Genomic DNA, 19,363 nt, shown 5'->3' on the forward strand with positions numbered 1-19,363 from the left:
ATGACACCGTAGTTTTATAGTGGTTCGGTCAAACTCGACCTACTCCACTCCCCAAGCGCCTCTTGGGAATTTGAATAAAAAAACTTTTCCGACTCTTTCCACGGATCAGAGCCAAACCGGTACACCGCTCTTTTTACGAGTTCAAGAGCAAACTCAATCCTTTCAACGACGCAGGATCAAACCGATACAAGTATTTGAGTTTGATAATAACACACCACAACTCTCTCAAAGAGTAGATTTACAATTTGGGATACTGACAACTATTTCCTCACAATATAATAATAATTCCTCTCAAGAATAAGATGAAAAGAAATAAACTTGTAAGCTTGGAGAGAGCAATAAACAATGGAGACTTTGAACAAATGAGGATTGAAGAATGTATGTAAGTTGTGTATTTTAAAAATGTGGGGAAGATGAGTTTATATAGAGGAGAAAAGTGGCAAAATGTAGGATTGAATATTGACCATTGGATTGTGTTAGGAATAATGGAAGGTGGAGATTAAAAGTAATTAAGTAAGAAAATTTTCTAAATTCATTTATTTCAAAATTTTAATATAATAGTAATATAATATAATAATAATAAAAAGTTATGTGAGTAACGGTAAAATGTAATTCAAAATTTATTATAAATATAATAATATAATAATAATAAAAATGATGTGAGTAACTACCAAAATTTTAAAATATAATAATATAATAATATAATATAGTAATAATAAAATTCGATGTGAGTAACGGTTATATTCAAATTTATATTTGTAAAAATAATTTTATTTAGAAATGTAATAATAAGAAAAACTCCACCATGTGTTACTCTTCCAATATTATAAATGTCATACTTTGATATATTTTGATTTGTCCATCATTTTGATTTTGTTGCCACATCATCACGTCGGGTATGTTGTCTCGACTCTAATTTCTTCGTTTTAGCTCTGATTTGAGTAATTGAAAAGTTGTTGTAATCGTTATTCCCGACCTTATACTGTGGACAGTTCAAAAAACTGAAAATAGTTAATAATTAAAAGTAGGTTTGTTATCATCAAAACATCAATAATTAATTCATTGAAATTAATTAATGTGAGATCAAGGGCCAATAAGCCAACACCAGCATCCTCGCTAGCATTCGCTCCTTTCTCCAATTGATGTGGGACCACCCAATCCACCCCTCAAAAAGCACTCGTTCTCTTCTTCAATCGATGTGGGATCTCACAATCCACCCCCTTTGGGGACCAGCGTTTTCGCTGGCACTCGTTCCCTTCTCCAATCGAAGTGGGACCCCCTAATCCTCCTCTCTTTGGGGCCTAGCGTTCTTGCTGGCACACCGCTTCATGTCCACCCCCCTTCGGCGCTCAACCTTCTCGCTGGCACATCGCCCTCAAAAGACACTCATTCCCTTCTTCAATCGATGTGGGACTGTCCAATCCACCCCTGTTCGGGGCCCAACATCCTTGCTGGCACACTACCTCGTGTCCACCCCCCCCCTTCGGCGCTCAACCTCCTCGCTGGCACATCACCCAGTGTCTGGCTCCGATACCGTTTGTAATAGCCCAAACCCACCACTCGCAGATGTTATCCTCTTTGAACTTTTCTTTTCGGGCTTCCCCTCAAAGTTTTTAAAACACTTCTGTTAGGGATAATTTTACACACTCTTATAGAAAAAAAAATACTTTTTTCTCCTCCCCAATCAATGTGGGATCTCACAATATACCTGCACACTTTCTATGCAACGTTCGTTCACATATTTTAATTATACGCTTACTGTTTTCCGTGTTCCATAATCCTCCTCCATAAGAATGTGTTAGAAACACTCATACTCTTTATTAACACTGATTAAAAGTTACCGTCCATCCTATGTAATACTATACACTCTATACCTCTCTCCTTGGGATGAAGGATGGAGAGTACTTACCCTATAGACCAGACAATTTATTTCTATAATATTAAAAAAAAAATCTTAAAATACAAATTATTTTCTTAAAATTGGTGTACGAGCTCCTAAAATTATTGGGATTGGGGTGATATTTTAATGCTCCCTTCTTTCTTCCTTTAATTATTAATATTCATAATAAATATTAATAATTAACTATTTTAATTAAAATGATTTATAATCAATTAGTTTATATCTGCATTAATTAAATGTTGTATCAAGATAATATTTTTAGGATTAATTTCCATAATAAACCTCCATTGCCAAAATATTAATTCATTAGTTATAAATTGATTTAAGGGTTCATTTTAATCCTTACAAATAATTTATTCATAGCTTATTTAACATCAATTAACGAAATATATTATTTTTAACTATTTAATCAATTAAATAATTAGTATTACATGAGTTCATGCGGGCATGTCCACTGCCCGCCGAATCTGGTCAATTCCTACAGAAAGATCTAAAAAGGAAAGCGATCTGAGAGATCGGGAAAATGATCGGCAATTCTCGCAAATGGGCTTATATCCGGATCATCACCGGCACCATCGTCGGCGGCGTTCTCGGCTTCTATGTAATGCATCGCGTTGAACTGAGCTATAAGGTTGGGCGGATCTCTCAGATGAAAATAACTTTGGATTTCTTTTCTTCTGTTTGCGTTTTTGTTTTGATCTGTTTTTGTGTTTTGGGAGTGATGCAGGAGAAAATGAAAGAGAGGTTAAAACAATAAGAAAACGAACTGAAGAAGAAGGAGCAAATTAAAGAGGTTGAAGATTCTGTATAGTGTGAGTGCCCTACAATTTTCACTTCTATCACCTCCCGCGGATTGTATACTCTGATTATGCAATACAGAGCTGAAATTGAAGTTCGAGGGTTTTGTGTATCGGCTTTAGAAATTGACCTCGTAAAGAACAATCTCCAGTTGTAAATTGTGGCCTAAAACATTCCATTGAAGTGTTTCCCAAGGTAGATGAATTAGGGCACCGTGAATTTAGCAATAAAGTAGTGTAGGCTGGAAAGAAAAGAAATTTGTTGCAGTTTTGTTTCTGATTTCTACATTTTTCATTGATTAACATAACAGCCTGTGCTTTTGTTCTGTGATTGATTCATGGTCGGTTTCTTTCAAATTTTGATTTTGAACATTGGTATGAACTTCAATAGTTGAAGAAGAAACTCCACCCGAGTTAGGCGTTTGTATGGTCAAATTCATCACAAACTTCAGATTATAGAACAACCTGCATAGATGGTGGACTTACAATGTTTCATGAACTTCATTTATGAAATGTTAAGCTTGGAAGCGCTGTAACGATGAAGGAATGATATCTTGGGCAAAGAAACAGGTTTCATGGAATTATTCAGCATCTCTGTGTGTGTTTGGGGGTTATGTGTTTGCATTTGTTTTGATGGCAAGAGCCTGGTGCTAAAGTGGTTGCTTTTAAGCAAAGATTACCATAGTTGTTCTTTTTGTTACTGTTACTATTATTATTATTTTATCATAATGAGCCGGAACGGATAATATATGCTAGCAGTGAGCTTGAGTTGTTATAGGGGTATCAAAGTCACACACTAACAATGTGTCATCGAAGACGTTGGGCTCCCAAGGAGGTGGATGGTGAGATCCCACATTGGATGGAGAGGGGAACAAAACATTTTTTACAATGGTGTGAAAATATCTCCTGTGTTTTAAAATCGTGAGGCTAACAACGATGCATTACAGGTCAAAACGGATAATATCGTTTGAATCTTTTCTTAGAGGGGTTTAAATTTTAATCTTGACAAATCAAATATACTTAGGTAAATCAACTTTAAATTTTGAGGAAATAATTAACTTTTAAAATTTTTAGGGAAAAAAAAAAAACTAAATTCAAATATCAACCACGTTAGAAGGGATAGTTTGAAAACTAAGGGTTTAGGAACTGAATTAATAAAATATTCCAGATTTTATGAAATAAAATAGGTGAATAACATAATAATATAATATTTTTTAAAAAAGAAAACATTATTATAAAATAAATACAAAGATATTAATTATAAAAGAGAATTATACGATTAAATGCTATTTTTCTTTCCAATCGCCGGTCGAGACCTGTGCTTTCAGGTAAAAACCGGAAACTGAACAACAAGTTCTTTTTTCCTTTACCTAAATCCTTAAGTATTTTGCTTTGCCCTACCCGCCACCGCCACCGCCACCGCCACTCTCTTCCTTCTCTATCATTCGGCTTTATAAGGAAGAGCGCAACGCCATCCTCGGCTAATCTGGATCAAACGAGTTGTTTAATCGATTGCTGTGAAACTTGTTATTTTCTTCTTCCTCAATAATTATTTGTAGCAGAGATTGTTGCTGCAACTGTTCGAATCGAAGCTCTGTAACAGCCACCCTCTTTCTCTAACAGCAAATCCTACCCTTTATATTAATCGCGCCACCCTCCTTTCTCCAAATCTTCCTGCCCTACCCTCCACACTCCTTTCTCTAAATTTTCTTGCACGACAAATCCTACCCTTTATTTGTAGAAGAGATTGTTGCTCAGAACACTGCAGATTAGAAGATGATATCGGCTGTTTCGTGGGTTCCTAAAGGGGTTTGTAAGCCTCTTCCAGTAGCGGCCGACCCTCCTTCCAAGGAAACTATTGACGAACTACTCAAGAGCAAGGATGTCTTGGAAGAAGATTCCAGGTAGAATCAATAACTTCTGTTTCGTCTATACTCTTTTCACTGATCACTAACTTTTAACATGTTATTAGTAGTTTCTGTTTTAATTTTGTTTTTGAACGCTTTAGTTTTCATCGTTATGCCTTTTTGGATTAGACTGAGTTGGATGAAAATGCAATAATGATAATTATAAAAATGAAAGAGATGAAGAAGAAGACGTCCTATTGGAGTTTCAGGTAGTAATTGGTCTTCTGAGAATTTCTAGAGCCCTTCAGTTCTGGCATGTATATATTCGAGTTATTGACAACGTGCGTTATTCCTGAATTCTGACGTGGACGGTATAACTTACCTTAGTTGGGTTATTGAGGAATGTGTTTTGTGGTAGTTCCTATTCATTATGCATTTGTATTATGATTTTGGGCACAAGTTTTGGTTACAAATGTGGTTCTTTTCTGTGCATCTGTCAATTGTATGTCTTCATATTGTAAAAACTTTGATTTGATTTTTGCAGCAAACATAGCGAGGATGAGGTAGATAAAGAAGATATGGATGTTGAAGACGCCAATGATGAAGAGATTGCCAATGCACTAGCTGTTGCACAAGCACTTGGAAAATCTTCTAAGACCACAATGTCAGAAACCAAATATGACGATATCGCTGAAGGTTTGAAGGAACTTGACATGGACCATTATGATGATGAAGATGATGGTATGCTCACCTCCCCTCCCTTTGGCTTAGCTTTCCCTGTTTCTATTTTATGTTATTAGTTTATGCTAATTTTATATTGTAATTACTACGAGAGGACATGTTTCTTATATGCTATCTATAATATCGCAGTTGGACTATGACACGTCTTAACTAATTTGACCTTTTTTTGCTCCATTGTAATTTATCTTTCATTGGGTGCATTACTGAGGCTATATATTGTTGTGGTTTGCTTCAGAAATTGAGTTATTTACCTCCGGGGCTGGAGACCTTTACTACAAATCTAATGATATGGACCCATATCTCAAGGACAAGGATGTAAGTTGTTTATTAAACATTGATGTTTGGCTGTTTTGGTTTCACTGTGTCATGATTTATTTATTTTTTTACTGTTATAGGATGATGACTCTGAAGATCTTGAGGATGAGACTATCAAACCAACAGATGCGGTCATAGTTTGTGCATGTAATGAAGATGACGTCAGCGCTCTCCAGGCATGTAGTAGACTAGAACTAATATCTATTTCCCCCTTCTTGTCTTCAAGTCAAATCCTCTAGAGAAGGATGGCGATAAGCGATAGGAAGAAAATTTACCAATGATTAATTTATAAGCAGGTGTGTATATGTGAAGGATATGATGCAGGTGATCCAAACTTCTATATTCACCATGAGATAATTATTCCAGCATTTCCTCTTTGCACTGCTTGGCTAGACTGTCCTCTGAAGGGTGGAGAAAGAGGTATTATGTTTTCATTAATTATTTTCAGTGTTATGTTTTCATTAATTCTGCTTGTAGTTTACTGAATGGAGAAACAAATGGTAATTCGTTCTAAATCAAATATAAAGCACCTGATCTGAAAATTTAGACAACCGGGTTTTTGAAGAGTACTTCAGATATGCTTGGTTGGGGAACAAAATCCAAATCGATTATATATTTTTTTGTTGAGGGTTAATTTAGAACTTGAATGAAAACCTTAACTCTACACACAAAATTCATTTAGTGGGCATTTTTGGATTATTGCCCTCAACAGCAACCTTAAATTTACACATAATTCAGCCTTTTTTGTTGACTACTCTATCCAATTGTGCCAGGGAACTTTATTGCAGTTGGTTCAATGGAACCTGCGATTGAGATATGGGACCTTGACATTGTATGTTTATGTGGATATTATTTTATTGATATTACATTTTGTAACAAATTATTTCATTAATTTCTCATTTTATATGTTTTTCTAGAGGGACGAGGTGCAACCATGTGTTGTGTTAGGTGGAATTGCTGAGAAGAAGAAGAAGAAGAATAAGAAGAAGGAAAAGAAAGTAAGCTGCTTGTTTTCTAGTTTAAGTCTCTTTTAATTCTCCCGTTTCAATCAGTTCTCCTGAAATTGTTGACCCACTTCCGTTCGGTGTAATCTTGTTTCAAGTTCATAGTCACTCAAGCTTAAGTTTTTCAGTTGTTCTTGTAAGCCTTTACTAATTGTACCGACTTCATATCTTGTTTTGTTAGACATTAATTACATACAAAGAGAACAGCCACACGGATTCAGTACTCGGACTTGCTTGGAACAAGGAATATAGGTATGTTTCACATCATTTCATCTTTGTTAGTTATTTCAATAAGTTGGTTTAGTGCATTATGATTCACTTAATTTTCCCTATAACAAGCAGGAATATACTTGCTAGTGCAAGTGCCGATAAGCAAGTCAAGATTTGGGACGTATCTACTGAGAAATGTAATATAACTATGCAGCATCATACAGACAAGGTAGGAATCTTAGTTTTATTATTCATACACTAATAATCTAAAAGTCAATTGATATAGTTGTAATAGCGGTCTATATTGATTTTTTAGATTGTTCTCTATCCCATTGAAGATAAGTGGTTTTTTTTAAAGAAAAAACGAAGATGAGTAGCCCATTAGATTGTTCTCTCTTTTTTTTTTCCTTCTAGTCAATTATCCTTTTTGGTATTTTATTTTACTTTTTAAATTAATCCTATTAGGAAAGTTGGAGGGTAGAAAGGTCTTTTGTATTAGTGTTTGAAATGCCATTAGTGTGGGAGTGAATGCAGTTGAGTGAGATGAGCAAATCTTTAGTAAATTAGAGGTAAGGCCTCTCAAAAGGCCGGCGTTCTTTTTTTTTTTTTTGGTTGTAATTCCCCCTAATAGTTGAAATTTTACAAATTTTATCCTTTTCTATTGTCTTGTATTCTTTAATTATGTCAATGTTAACTGGGTAGAGTTTCATGATGAGGTTCGTTTAGCTTGTGAATCTTGTGAAGATGCCTAGCAATATGAGTTTACTTATATAAATTAACATCTGTGGCTTTTCAAATTGGTGCCAGATTTAATGTTTTGTTGTTTATATTTTACTTTCCAGGTCCAAGCTGTCGCATGGAATTATCATTCGTCACAAGTTCTCCTTAGTGGATCTTTTGATCATTCAGTAGTTTTGGTAATACGATATGTTTTCTACTAAGTTTTTTACACTGATGCTGTATAACCTCTCTTTTTTAGCAAAAGTTAATCTTCATGTTTAACTTCATTACTCATACTCATCATAGCTTGAAATTTCTGGCTTTTTGTTTGTATGTAATTCAGAAAGATGGGAGGAATCCTTCCCATTCAGGTTACAAGTGGCTAGTTACAGCAGATGTGGAGAGCTTGGCATGGGATCCACATACAGAGCACATGTTTGTGGTGTGTATTCATGCTTCTTGCACAGACCTGGTTTTGATGATCCTTTTTTCTGGCTTTACAATTCAATTATTCATTTGGATTTCTTTAGTTTGTTCCATGTACTACAATTTATTCAGTGAGTTCGGTTTTTGAAGGATTTATAACATAAGCTGCGGCATTTGTTGATTTGTATAATTTTATGTAGGTGAGTCTGGAGGATGGTACAGTGAAAGGTTTTGACATCCGGAATGCCACCACAGAGACTAGTTCTGAATCAAAAGCAAGTTTTACTCTCCACGCGCATGAGAAAGCTGTGTGCTCAGTTGCGTACAATCCCGCGGCACCTAATGTACTTCCTGTTCTTTTCTTCTTTTTCTTGCTCAATTTCCTCCTCTCCTCTCCTTTGTATTACCGGCTTTACTGATTACTAAATTCTGTCTGTCTGTACCCTTCTCCAGCTACTTGCAACTGGATCTACTGACAAAATGGTAATTCATAATCCCTTTATATTACTTATAAATGCTGTGGAGATAATATATAAAAAGGAATTTGTTTTGATTTTGCAGGTTAAATTATGGGACTTGTCCAATAATGAACCTTCATGTGTGGCATCCACGAATCCTAAAGCAGTAAGTAACACGATTGCCGTGGTTAAGCTATATAACACAGCATGTTGGATACTTATAACAATCATTTTGTTACGTCTTAATTGTTGCAGGGAGCTGTGTTTTCGCTTTCCTTCTCAGAAGATTGCCCCTTTTTGATGGCTATTGGAGGCTCCAAAGGAAAATTGGAGGTGAGTATGAATGTTGGGTGTATATTCATTTTCATTCAAGTGGTTTCTGCGTTATTTAGTGATTGTAAATGTTATTGATGAATTATTGTTACTTGCAGGTGTGGGATACATTATCTGATGCTGCAGTCTCTCGGAAGTTTGGAAATTACAGGCAGCCGAAGTCTTAAATTGTTAATTTATGGAGTCATCATATAAATGTAGTTGAGAAATATTTGGTCGTGTAGGTAGTTTTGGGTTTTTTTATTTTTATTTTTTTGACATGTGGGCTTTGTCCAAATTTTGAAGTTGTTTGAGTTTGTTACTGTTTCCATTCCCTGTATTTTCTTGTGGCTGGGCGTTCGTAAACTTGCTGAGTATATATATTCCCCCCACCTTTGAATTTGTTGGACGATGAATGTCCATCTGGGCGTCAAATTGTGAAATGTTTATTAAAAAAAATATCAATGAATCCTTAGAGCTCTTGATTAGTGCTCATATTTCATTGCAGTTATACTATCATATACATGATGAAAATGAAATTGGATTCCATATTCATATTTATCCTTAAGAGGCTGAAAAAGGGCGTTTCTCAAATCTCTATACTGTTGTATTCTCTCCACAACATGGTTGGGGATGGATCATAGTGAAGGTAAAAGTTGAAAAGTAGTGAACTTTCCCTTTGTTCTTCTTTGTTATGCCTCAACTTTCTTATTTTGATCCATGAATACAAAAATCTAACTACAGAAAGGAAAGATGGAAAAAAGAATTGTCATTGGTGCATTGGTGGAGGAGCCATTGGATAAGCTACTGGCATTACATAAGGAGGATGGGGATGGATCCCATGAGGAAGCATCACCGGAGTGCCAACTGCCGATGCCATGTGCCCCGGAGGAGTCGCTACTGGATGCCCAACTGGTGCCCCGTACATCCCTATTCCGGGCAGATGTTGCTGAGGGCGGTGCTTCCCTGGTGGCCCCAAAGCCGGTGGATTATTCTGGTTCATGCCGTTCGTCTGGTGGCCGGTGATCGGAGCTTGATGGGCCATGACGTCGCCACCACCGTTATTAACTGAGGTAATGTCATGAATGCTTGATCTTCTTCTATCTCTGTTCATTGAGTTCAATCGAATGAAATATTTCTGTGCATGACTTGCCACTTGTGTCGGTGTCCTGGATATAACAAAGTTTCTTGAAATGCTTCTCCAATCCCCTTTCCCAAACTTGTCTAGACCCAGTAGAAATAACCTGAAAATAGCAATAGTTAAGAATCTATCTATCTCAATTCTGTTCAGCTTAAGAAATCTCTGTATGAAAAAAGGAGGGAGAATGATTCCATTGCTAGTCCAGATCTCACAGACCAGAAGAACAAATATCCGGATACACCTTTCTCCTTTTTGGATCTAAATTGATAAATTATATAGCTCTCAAGGAAATCACCCAATATTCGAAGTTGTTGAAAATACACAAACCTGTGTTCTTCCTCCGTCCATGGGATCCCTTTCCTTCTTTCTTGTTCGGACCTGGATCCGCCCTTTGTGGCATGGGAAGACGAGTCGTGGGAGAGCCCAGAAAACCCACTTCCAAAACCTGAATTGGGTCTTTTATTAGTATCAGAGCCAGTGGCCCCATGAGGATGAAGATGACGATCCTTGTCCTTAGTAGAAGCATTAGTTGTTTCTTCTCCAACAGAAGCATAATTTGGAATGGGAACTTGGCCGGCCTCAATGGCACCGACATCTTCAACCAGCATTTGGTAGTGTTGTTTCAAGTCTTCCATGTTCTTGGTTGGAAGCATTGAAGCAATCTTTTCCCACATCTCTTCAGACTCCTTCCCTTCCAATTCTGGAGCATCCCAATGCGTAGCTATGGCATTTTCAAATGCTTTATCTTCTTCTTTGGTCCAGGCAGCTGATCCAGTTGACATGGTGCAGCGATGTTTGGTAAACCCAGGAGTGGAAATGGTAATGGATTAAAGCATGCTGGATTGTTCAGTTTTCTGGGGGAAGAGTCTGGTTTTTGGAGGGCAAAGGATAGAGGAGAGAGAAGAGTGAAGGATGTGGTGTAGGGCAAGGGAAGGAGGTGAGTGGTGAAACTCTCAATTAAGAGAGGACCACTATTTGGGGAGTTGAAGTGACATGTTCTTTGTCATCTTCATCCCCCCCCCCCATCAATAATCATATTTGCAGAAACTCTAGAGAGAGAGAAAGAAAGAAGACTTTTTGGCCAGACATCAGCAATCATAGAGTTGGTAGTGAGAAATTAGGGGAACACAGCTCCAGAGAATCTTCAACAAAAGAAAAACATGGTGAACAGTAAAATTTCTCACTCCCCATCTGAATAGGTGTAAGGCTGATGTCATGATCAGTGGAGGCTTGGGGGAAGGGGTCAAAGGTTGCACTTGCTCAGTCCCTTCCATGTGTTGTACTGAGGTTTATTTGGCTCATCAGAATATTAATAATATTCATGATTCTTCGACAGAGCAATTTCTAAGGAAACAAATGTGAGATCCCTCTCGGACTCGAGACTCGAAGTGATAGATTGTGAGATCCTATATTGATTGAAGAGGAAAACGAAACATTGTTTATAAGAGTGTGAAAACCTCTTTTCATAGCAGATATATCCTTATTCAAGACTCTATTGCAGTCCGACCCTCTTAAAACATAAAAGGATTTGAAGTGAATGGGAGTGTCGGCTTCTTTGGTATTGCTGGGTGTTTACCAGAGTTTGTGTGTAAATAAACAAGCCTCTCCCTCTCTCTCTCTCTCTCTGGATACGTGGTCTGTTTTCCACTTCAAGTTGTTGACCCTAAACTGCACCACAAAAAATATACAAGATCACGTCCACCTCGCTGCTACCCACCGAAAGAGAGGACTGAGCGACGCCTAATTGGTCTGCCTATTATACTTGTCTCCTTCCTACTCACTTTTTTCTAGAGTTTGCTAAAACAGCTCTCTTTACTCATGGATGGTAAGGATGGTTGAGGATGGGTAGGAGAAAGACATTTCCATCGACTAATTAAAGGATTGATCATATCTTTATAAAGAATATGTGAAATCTCACATCAGCTAAAGAGGAGAACGGAACATTATTTATATAGGTATGAAAACCTCTTCTTACCTGATGAGTTTTAAAAACCTCGAGGAGAAGTCCAAAAAGGAAAGTTCAAAGAGAACGATGTTTACTAGGAGTTAGTTTGAGTTATTAAAAATCATCTCATTGGTACGAAGCCTTTTGGAGAGACCAAAAGTAAAGCTATAAGAGATTATGCTCAAAGTGGACAACATCGTATTATTGTAGAAAATTTGGTTTCTATTAGTAACATCTAATCATTGACACGTCTATTTTTACGAAGGTACGGTATTGTCTACTTTGAACATAAACTCTCGTAAATTTGATTGTTTTGGCTTATATGCCTACGACCTTCCATTCATCCCACGCAAACTTTGTTTGCATGCCCACATCATTAACAATTTTGTTGAATTTCCTGAAATCTTTATTAAATAAATATCTCTACTTTTTCCCCTGATATTACTGTCATTATCAAAATTAGAGTCCCAATCAAAAAATAAAAGTTTATTTTATTTAGCTATTTGTCAATAAATATCTAGAGATATACACCTTATGTATTTATTTTTTCTTTTTCTTTCAAATTAACATCAAATCAAATTCACTATTTATTTTGTTTATATTTTTTATATTCTTACGCAAAAAATGTATCTTAATTTTTAATTTTGTTGAGCAATTAGCGAGTGCCATGCACGCACTCTTTCAAGTTAAAAGCAAATAAGACAATTAGTCGATCAAAAAAAAAAAAATTAAACTTACCGTTCTAAATGTTTCACAATATTTGGTTATTAAATTAAATATTAAATACAATTAAATATTAAATACTGTAACACCCGATTGATCATAAACTATGAATTATTTTTATTATTTATTATTTATTATTATTGACTAAAGAGAATCTGATCTCTTTTAGTTTTAATAACTAAATGACTGAAACACCCTTCCACATAAGCTATTCATTGGGGGCTATATTCGTCTTCACGCACGATCAGAAACCCTAGTAATGCAAATGCTAGGTATTTTTTCCCTCCATTTGCTTTGGTCGATCCTGCAGTCCGGCGGCTTGTCTTCAATTCTCACGTCCTCTTTCGTGTAAGGTATCTATCCAATTCCTTCTTCGATCCATGGTGATCTCTTTGGTTCTTTGCTCTGTTCAGATCCGCAGCATTTAAGGCAGTTCTTATTTGACTTCTCTGCGAGATTTTTGGTTCTTTGTATTTTTCTGTTTCTTTTGCCTTTATTCATTACTGTTTTTCATCTGCTGCTGAGAATCACTCGGTCGTTGCTTGTCGAATACCCTGCATAAAATTTTCGAGTACTAATTTAATAAAGACCGTCGTGATTGAAATGATCAAATTAGGGGTGTTTAGCGTTGAAGTTCTTATTCTTGCAGGAGATTGTTTATGAGTTGAAAAACTTGCCATGCTATGCTGATATCTTCCTCGATGCCTTGGTTTAAATATTGAAGTGATTGGAATTTTAACTCGCATGTGCTTTCTTAAAGTTGGGCTCTTTTACTTTACTTTTATAGTTTTATAGAACATTCTGGACTGATATTCATAAGCAATTCTGTTTGCCATCAGTTTTACTTGTTCCTACATTTAATGACTCGTTGGATTGTTCAAAATGGGAACTTGAAGCTGCATAACCAGTAATTTTTGGTAGTTTGTCTTGGAAATTGCTGCTTAGGAGTAATTATTAGGGAAAATATTCGCTTTGGTATTGGTTTTCTAAGATTTGTTTTTCGTGTGTTTGTTTAGGAATGGAATCGCAGATCAAGCATGCTGTGGTGGTCAAAGTGATGGGTAGAACTGGATCAAGAGGGCAGGTGACTCAAGTTAGAGTCAAGTTTCTTGATGATCAGAATCGTTACATTATGAGGAATGTCAAGGGGCCAGTGAGGGAAGGAGACATTCTTACCCTGTTGGAGTCAGAGAGGGAAGCTAGAAGATTGCGTTGATGGGGATCAAGTTCCCAGTTCTCCGGTTTGCAGTTGCTAAATGTTATCCTTTTATCATACCTACAAATAGAATGCTTTACATCATTTTTCCCTTTTGAAGTGTGATTTTAGTGACTAGCTTCTCCAAGGCTTTGCTTCCATGGCAGAATATGTGAACTGGATGAGTAATTTAATTGAGTTCTGAAACGATAATTTTGTGTTTATTTACCAACTGCTTAATATTTTTGGTGTTACTTCGGTCATGCAAGACTGTTAAGTTTTAAATGATGGTTTCAATAATATGCAATTTAGTCTTATCCAAGAAAATATGTAAATTAGGTGATATAGGATCATAAAATGTATCTCTTTTCTTACACCCTTCATCCTTTTCCCCAGTTCTTGTTCATGGAGTCATGCCCTGTCTAGTCATAATCACCGAGTCTTCCCTCTAGCATCAAAAAGAAGAGAATCCAAGGAAAACCTTATGAAGGCAAGAGCAAGAAAATTCTTTATGTTCATCGACCTATTATATTTATACACGACATTTTAAAAAGTTATGTTATCATTTATTCAGGTCATTTTTCATCATGGATTTTTTAATTGAACTATACTCATATACTCAAATCTATTGAACTATACTCAAGTTGACAAACAAATAAATGAGAATGATCAATGACCATTTTTTCAGGTAATTGAAAACAATGTATCATAGCACTTTCAAAAGGAAAGGCTACAAATTGATCATTCCTTCCAACAATTGACATTTAAAACATCTTAAAAGAAATACTACGATGGTAACATCCCTTGCAACAGCCTCAGATTTTTGGAACCGAAATTATTTGCTTCAACTTTACATCTACATAATAAAATTTGGATCTGACTCAGTACAAAAATATAAGTTACATATTACATGTTGACATTATGCTTCCTTTGAAGTAATGAAGACAGTACAAAATCAGAAATTCTAATAAAAAATGCGAACACTATCATGTCCTGGAATGGAAGAACTTTTTTATGATCCATAAGTTCATAGAACGTTGCAGATATTCTCAAGTTGGATGCCTAAAATGTTGCACCACTGCCATAATCTACCATCCTTGGTCATCTGTTTATCATATCATCATCCTACTTTGTTAGGACGAATCTTAAATATAAAGATTAGGAGAGGTCTAAAGTGATACCTATTAAAACAGTTGCAGCAGTCACAATCAGGGAAAATCTACCCATCCAGTGATGAAGTGAACAAACCAGCGAGTGCTGTCTCTAAAAAATCAGAAGAAAGCTCCTTTGCCTGAGGCTACTTGACTCATAACACGTATTCAGTACTATCTTGGTGATATAACACCAACTTGTACAAGCGGGCGCCCTGGAAGTTTCGTTACTTCGGGACTTCCTCGGAGAAGCGATGCTCTTTGTGGATTAAGAAGCAAAAGCTGTTGCATGTCCTTAGGAAGCACATTAAAAACAGTCAGCAGATCGCCTTTCAGTTTCTGGCAAATTGTCACAGAGTCTACATAAGCCCTTCTGGATTCCTGCAGCTGAAGATGGTGCTCCAAACATCAATATATGGCTGCACAACCTCTTATAACAAAAAAACATAGCTTGCAGTGTGGATGCATCATATATTGTTTTTAGTGACAGACGGGAAGATTAGTTAGGTGAAGGTTGTCTCGTGGCCAAAGGCCACATAAGAAGAAGGATCGGTTGTTTTTCAGGCTCTCGCATGGAGCAAAATCATGGTTTCCCTTCAACAAATATAGCATAAATGCAACGGCTCAAGCCCACCGCTAACAGATATTGTCCGCTTTGACACGTTAAATATCGCCGTCAGCCTCACAGTTTTAAAACGCGTCTGTTAGGGGGAGGTTTTCACACCCTTATAAGGATGTTTCGTTCTCCTTTCCAAGCGATATGGGATCTCACAATCCACTCCTCTATGGGGCCCAACGTCCTTGCTTGCTGGCACTCCGCTCGTAGATATTGTAAGCCCTTCTTGAATGGGTTGGGCTTGGTTTTCCTCCCCCTTTTCTTTTAATCCACATAATTCCTAATTTCTCATATAAAAAGAATCAATGGTCTCCTAAAATACTAAAAAACATGACACTTGCAATGTCATCGAACATTCATTTCAATCAGAATCATCTTTATTTTGCATGACGTTGAGGCCTAGACCTCAACAATTTTGAAGGAGCTCAAGAGTGCTTAGAAACTTATTACTTATCTGGTGCCACAGAGAACACTACAAATGATTTTGGTAAAGCAAGAACAAGAAATGCAATATCGTGAATAAAATACGCCCCATGGTACTTTCGTCAGTAAGAATCCAGCAAATATCAGCTAAAATGTAGCACAAGGAATAAAACATGAGTAACTAAACAAATCAAAATGCTAAATGTGTGATTGTGGTTCCCAATAAGGCTAAAACGCATTCCTACAAATTGTTCAACTGATCATCAAGCCCAAAATATTCTTTTAAGTTGCACCTAAAACATCATGTAGTTTCCTAATATCTTTTAGAGGGATCGGAACAAAAAACTAAGTCATTTCAAGACCATTCAATACCTTTCAAATTAACAAAAAGGGTGTAATTGGAAACGAATCGAGAATTTATTGGAATCAAAATAGTGACAGGCATTGTTGGGGAAAAAATACCTCCATTTCTCTTAGAAGATGTCTTTCAATAGCGTTAAATAAGTCGACAACTTCCAACTCGGGCATTTTAGATATAAGCCGTGGTACATCGGCATTGATTCTTGCTTGCCTCCATAGTCTATGCTGTTCTTGTTCGGCAACCGCACGCCTTCTTTCAAACCAAGGCATAAAGTTTGGTCCTTTGAGAAACCGCCTGAAAGGAAAAGTTTGATAGGTCATTTGATATGCTGATAACAGAATCGAAAAAAACTATTCCTAAAGGTGATGAATCCTTCCTATGAAATAAAAGAATACAATAGAATGGCCACATTACCTGTACAAGTCCAGCCAGTTAGATCTCATTCGCTTGGCCAGAAATTTTCCTGGTCCTCTTGTTGATAGATTGGCAAGAAACTCATCAGCACTAAATTGAGGGCGAGAAGGCTCATCAAATGGAGAAGATCCTTCTGAAGGTGTGGTGGTTCGAAAGTATGGCCCAAAAGGAGCCAAAAAGTTGGTCGTAAGTTCCAGGAAGTGTCGACGCAAAATCTCATTGTTAACAACAGACATGGACTCCTCAACCCTCGGTGATAAGCCAGCGTCAATAAGCCGATTCAAGATCGATGTGTCTGGCTTCATTGCTGCAGGATAAGTGCTCCAGATGGCTTCCTTATGTTCTGTCATGAGGCTTAGAGGACCATCTCTCCTCAACTTCACAGCATTTAGTAAGTTTGTCGGAGAGAATTTTTTCAAGGACAGCTGCCGAAATCCGAACCCTTCAGGAGTACCAGAAACACTGCCAGAAGAGGACCTGGATGTCTGGGGAAGCCGATTCGCAGTAGAGTTTCCAACTGAGACAATATGAGGAATACTACGAAGGGCTTTAAGGAAGAAGAGGTTTGTCACCCCCAAAACCATAGGGGGGAAAGTAGCTCCCTCTTGAAGTGTGTTTAAGTATGAAAACTCAGGGTCATGAATGGTGAAATAAGGTCTAAAATCAACACTACAAAGAAGAGGAGCAACCAAACTAACAAGACCAGCAACAGCTTCACAACACTGGGGAGGCGTCGGTGCAATGATTAGGATGGGTTCACCAATAAGTTGCAACTCCCACAACAGCCAGAGCTGCAGAAGAAGACCCCGGAATGTACCAAAGAGATCGGAATCGTGGAAAAGACCCTGCGGAACAGACTGATTATTAGGAAGAAAAGGAGCCATAGAGGATGTAGACTCTTTCGAAAACGTCTCGCCATCCATTGGCAAACTATGAGCAGGTGGCAAGTGTGCTTTAAGCAGAGCATTTCCAATAGGAAGCTCCATTTGTTTACCAGTTATAGGAGCAGGCCACATTGAAACACAAGCAGCAATATGCTCAAGAGCCCTACTCCCGATGTCGAAATATAATGGACCCATGATTTGCAACAGAGGTTTGAAGACAGTAGAATAAGGACTATGAGATAAAATAACCACAGACTTCTGCTCTCCACCTCTTCTTAGCCTCTCATCATGTCTCTGCCTATTAAAAACAAAACCATACATGAACTTGGACTTGTTAGCAAGGCTGCTTTTCGATCTTGGAAGTTTCGAGTCATCCATTTCAGTTATCTCAGAAGAAGAAACATTTCTTGGTTGAGAAATTTCCTTCCTTCGAACCCGGAAAAAGAATATACAATCATGTATACTTGACCGGTTCTGATGCTGCGAAATCGAATCGGGAAATGAACTAAATGCAACTTCAAGTTCCTCATCTTGTGTAAGAACGCCTGGAGGGTAGCACTCCTCAATGAGTTGACCCTGTTCAAGATCAAACCTAATAATGCAAAAGGCCACAACCCATTTTTGGAGAGATTCTGGATCCAACTTCACATTAACTTCTGACTTCACAGAAAATGAAGGGGATCGGCTCATTTTGTTGCATCAATCCCAGGACCATTCCCCCTAATCTTCAGTCATCACTATCCACTTACCTCACAAAATTTCCAAGATTTCAACCAACAATCAAGATCAAGGCGGAGCAGGCAACCTAATAATTCCAGTGTTTTCGCCCACTTGGACACTTGTACTGAATATAATCAGCACTAAACGATGTACTGAAACCTGCATTACATGCCAATTAAAGGAGATTCAGAAAAATATATATAACCCTTTCCGCTGCTTTACCAACACTGAAAAGTAGCATGAAGAAGAAGGAAAAACAAATTGATTCCAGAAACCCAAGTGATCTTCCAAAAGTATACGAAAATTCACGAGTGAACAACTACACTGCTTGCATTACTCATTACTCCTGGTACAAGATTTCCCCAAATAACAGAAACGAGAAGAGAATAAAACAAGAAGACACTATGAACAACCACGGCGACAGTATACAAAGATCTACAAGTGGGTCGCGATTAACCTAAACTGACGACCCCAGTAACAATCAAATTCCAGCCTGAACCAATCTGGATCGACGAGAAACAAGTATCTGAACGAAAGAGAAAAAAAAGAACAAATGGGTCCTGACAAAAACCGAAAGGGAAAGCATGTAATATAAAAATTAGGAGAGTGTATGAGAATTAAGGAGGGTCTGTAATGGTTGAAGAGAGAAACGAAAATCTAAGAGAAATGATTGTGTACCGTTTCCGAGTTGGGCTTCAATTGGGGGAATGGGGAAAGGAATTGAATTGAGGCCTTCCTCCGAGGACCCTTGAATTCACTGAGAAATGCCAAAGGAATCGGGTTGTTGGATAGTCGATGGATTAATCACATAGACCGTGAAATTTCTTGCCTGAGATTGTTGTTCTCTGGTTAACTTGCTTACGGGCAGTATGAGCTGTTCGTGATGTAATACCCAATCGGGTTTTAACCTTCGCAAAGGTACCCAAACCAGTCGCCCCGACAAAGAAAACATTCAAAATTCTTACTTTTGTATGTTTATTATCAAAGAAAAAAGTTCCTTCTTTTTTTTTTTTTTTTTTTTTTTTTTTTTTTTTTTTTTTTTTTTTTTTTTTTTTTTTTT

At 37.2% G+C, this 19,363-nt stretch overlaps 4 protein-coding genes across 6 annotated transcripts; 2 read left to right on the forward strand and 2 right to left on the reverse strand.

Annotated features, from left to right (window-relative positions):
* Positions 1-4,004: 4,004 nt before the first annotated feature.
* LOC111499760 (uncharacterized WD repeat-containing protein C17D11.16) lies at positions 4,005-9,189 on the forward strand. Its single transcript, XM_023151434.1, has 16 exons — positions 4,005-4,601; positions 5,089-5,285; positions 5,521-5,600; positions 5,681-5,776; positions 5,897-6,020; positions 6,374-6,432; positions 6,518-6,598; positions 6,786-6,856; positions 6,947-7,043; positions 7,657-7,731; positions 7,878-7,976; positions 8,161-8,304; positions 8,414-8,443; positions 8,522-8,584; positions 8,674-8,751; positions 8,850-9,189. The coding sequence occupies exons 1-16, from the start codon at positions 4,474-4,476 to the stop codon at positions 8,916-8,918; spliced, it is 1,491 nt and encodes a 496-aa protein (XP_023007202.1). The 5' UTR covers positions 4,005-4,473; the 3' UTR covers positions 8,919-9,189.
* Positions 9,190-9,315: 126 nt separating this feature from the next.
* LOC111499782 (transcription factor MYBS1-like) lies at positions 9,316-10,884 on the reverse strand. The gene is made up of 2 exons (XM_023151473.1): positions 10,199-10,884; positions 9,316-9,974 (listed from the first exon to the last, which is right to left on the reverse strand). The coding sequence occupies exons 1-2, from the start codon at positions 10,651-10,653 to the stop codon at positions 9,500-9,502; spliced, it is 930 nt and encodes a 309-aa protein (XP_023007241.1). The 5' UTR covers positions 10,654-10,884; the 3' UTR covers positions 9,316-9,499.
* LOC111499800 (40S ribosomal protein S28-1) lies at positions 9,789-13,958 on the forward strand. Of its 2 annotated transcripts, XR_002720999.1 has the most exons (3): positions 9,789-9,803; positions 12,709-12,892; positions 13,556-13,958. XR_002720999.1 is itself a non-coding variant. In XM_023151496.1 (2 exons), exon 2 carries the CDS (start codon positions 13,558-13,560, stop codon positions 13,753-13,755), a length of 198 nt encoding a protein of 65 aa, XP_023007264.1. In that variant the 5' UTR covers positions 12,765-12,887; positions 13,556-13,557; the 3' UTR covers positions 13,756-13,958. The 2 variants fall into 2 exon arrangements, 1 of the variants encoding a protein (XP_023007264.1); XM_023151496.1 differs by lacking the exon at positions 9,789-9,803 and having other exon boundaries at positions 12,765-12,887.
* A 513-nt stretch (positions 13,959-14,471) lies between these two features.
* LOC111499749 (protein DENND6A-like) lies at positions 14,472-19,249 on the reverse strand. 2 transcript variants are annotated; one of them, XM_023151413.1, is made up of 5 exons: positions 18,982-19,249; positions 16,700-18,462; positions 16,387-16,579; positions 14,916-15,272; positions 14,472-14,839 (listed from the first exon to the last, which is right to left on the reverse strand). In XM_023151413.1, exons 2-4 carry the CDS (start codon positions 18,271-18,273, stop codon positions 15,060-15,062), a joined length of 1,980 nt encoding a protein of 659 aa, XP_023007181.1. In that variant the 5' UTR covers positions 18,274-18,462; positions 18,982-19,249; the 3' UTR covers positions 14,472-14,839; positions 14,916-15,059. The 2 variants fall into 2 exon arrangements, with proteins under 2 accessions (XP_023007181.1, XP_023007190.1); XM_023151422.1 differs by lacking the exon at positions 18,982-19,249 and adding an exon at positions 18,761-18,909.
* Positions 19,250-19,363: the final 114 nt, after the last annotated feature.

Source organism: Cucurbita maxima, unplaced genomic scaffold (genome assembly GCF_002738345.1).
Source record: "Cucurbita maxima cultivar Rimu unplaced genomic scaffold, Cmax_1.0 Cma_Scf00002, whole genome shotgun sequence".
NCBI classification, from domain to species: Eukaryota; Viridiplantae; Streptophyta; class Magnoliopsida; order Cucurbitales; family Cucurbitaceae; genus Cucurbita; species Cucurbita maxima.

Excerpts from the sequence above, each read along its gene's own strand:
- LOC111499760 (XM_023151434.1), top strand. The coding sequence starts at position 4,474 with ATGATATCGGCTGTTTCGTGGGTTCCTAAAGGGGTTTGTAAGCCTCTT. Across the intron at positions 7,044-7,656 it reads TGCAGCATCATACAGACAAG|GTCCAAGCTGTCGCATGGAA; the intron begins GTAGGAATCTTA and ends TTTACTTTCCAG. Across the intron at positions 8,444-8,521 it reads CTGGATCTACTGACAAAATG|GTTAAATTATGGGACTTGTC; the intron begins GTAATTCATAAT and ends TTGATTTTGCAG.
- LOC111499782 (XM_023151473.1), bottom strand. The coding sequence starts at position 10,653 with ATGTCAACTGGATCAGCTGCCTGGACCAAAGAAGAAGATAAAGCATTT. Across the intron at positions 9,975-10,198 it reads TGGACGGAGGAAGAACACAG|GTTATTTCTACTGGGTCTAG; the intron begins GTTTGTGTATTT and ends TGCTATTTTCAG.
- LOC111499800 (XM_023151496.1), top strand. The coding sequence starts at position 13,558 with ATGGAATCGCAGATCAAGCATGCTGTGGTGGTCAAAGTGATGGGTAGA.
- LOC111499749 (XM_023151413.1), bottom strand. The coding sequence starts at position 18,273 with ATGAGCCGATCCCCTTCATTTTCTGTGAAGTCAGAAGTTAATGTGAAG. Across the intron at positions 16,580-16,699 it reads AACTGGCTGGACTTGTACAG|GCGGTTTCTCAAAGGACCAA; the intron begins GTAATGTGGCCA and ends TTTTCCTTTCAG. Across the intron at positions 15,273-16,386 it reads ATCTTCTAAGAGAAATGGAG|CTGCAGGAATCCAGAAGGGC; the intron begins GTATTTTTTCCC and ends CACCATCTTCAG.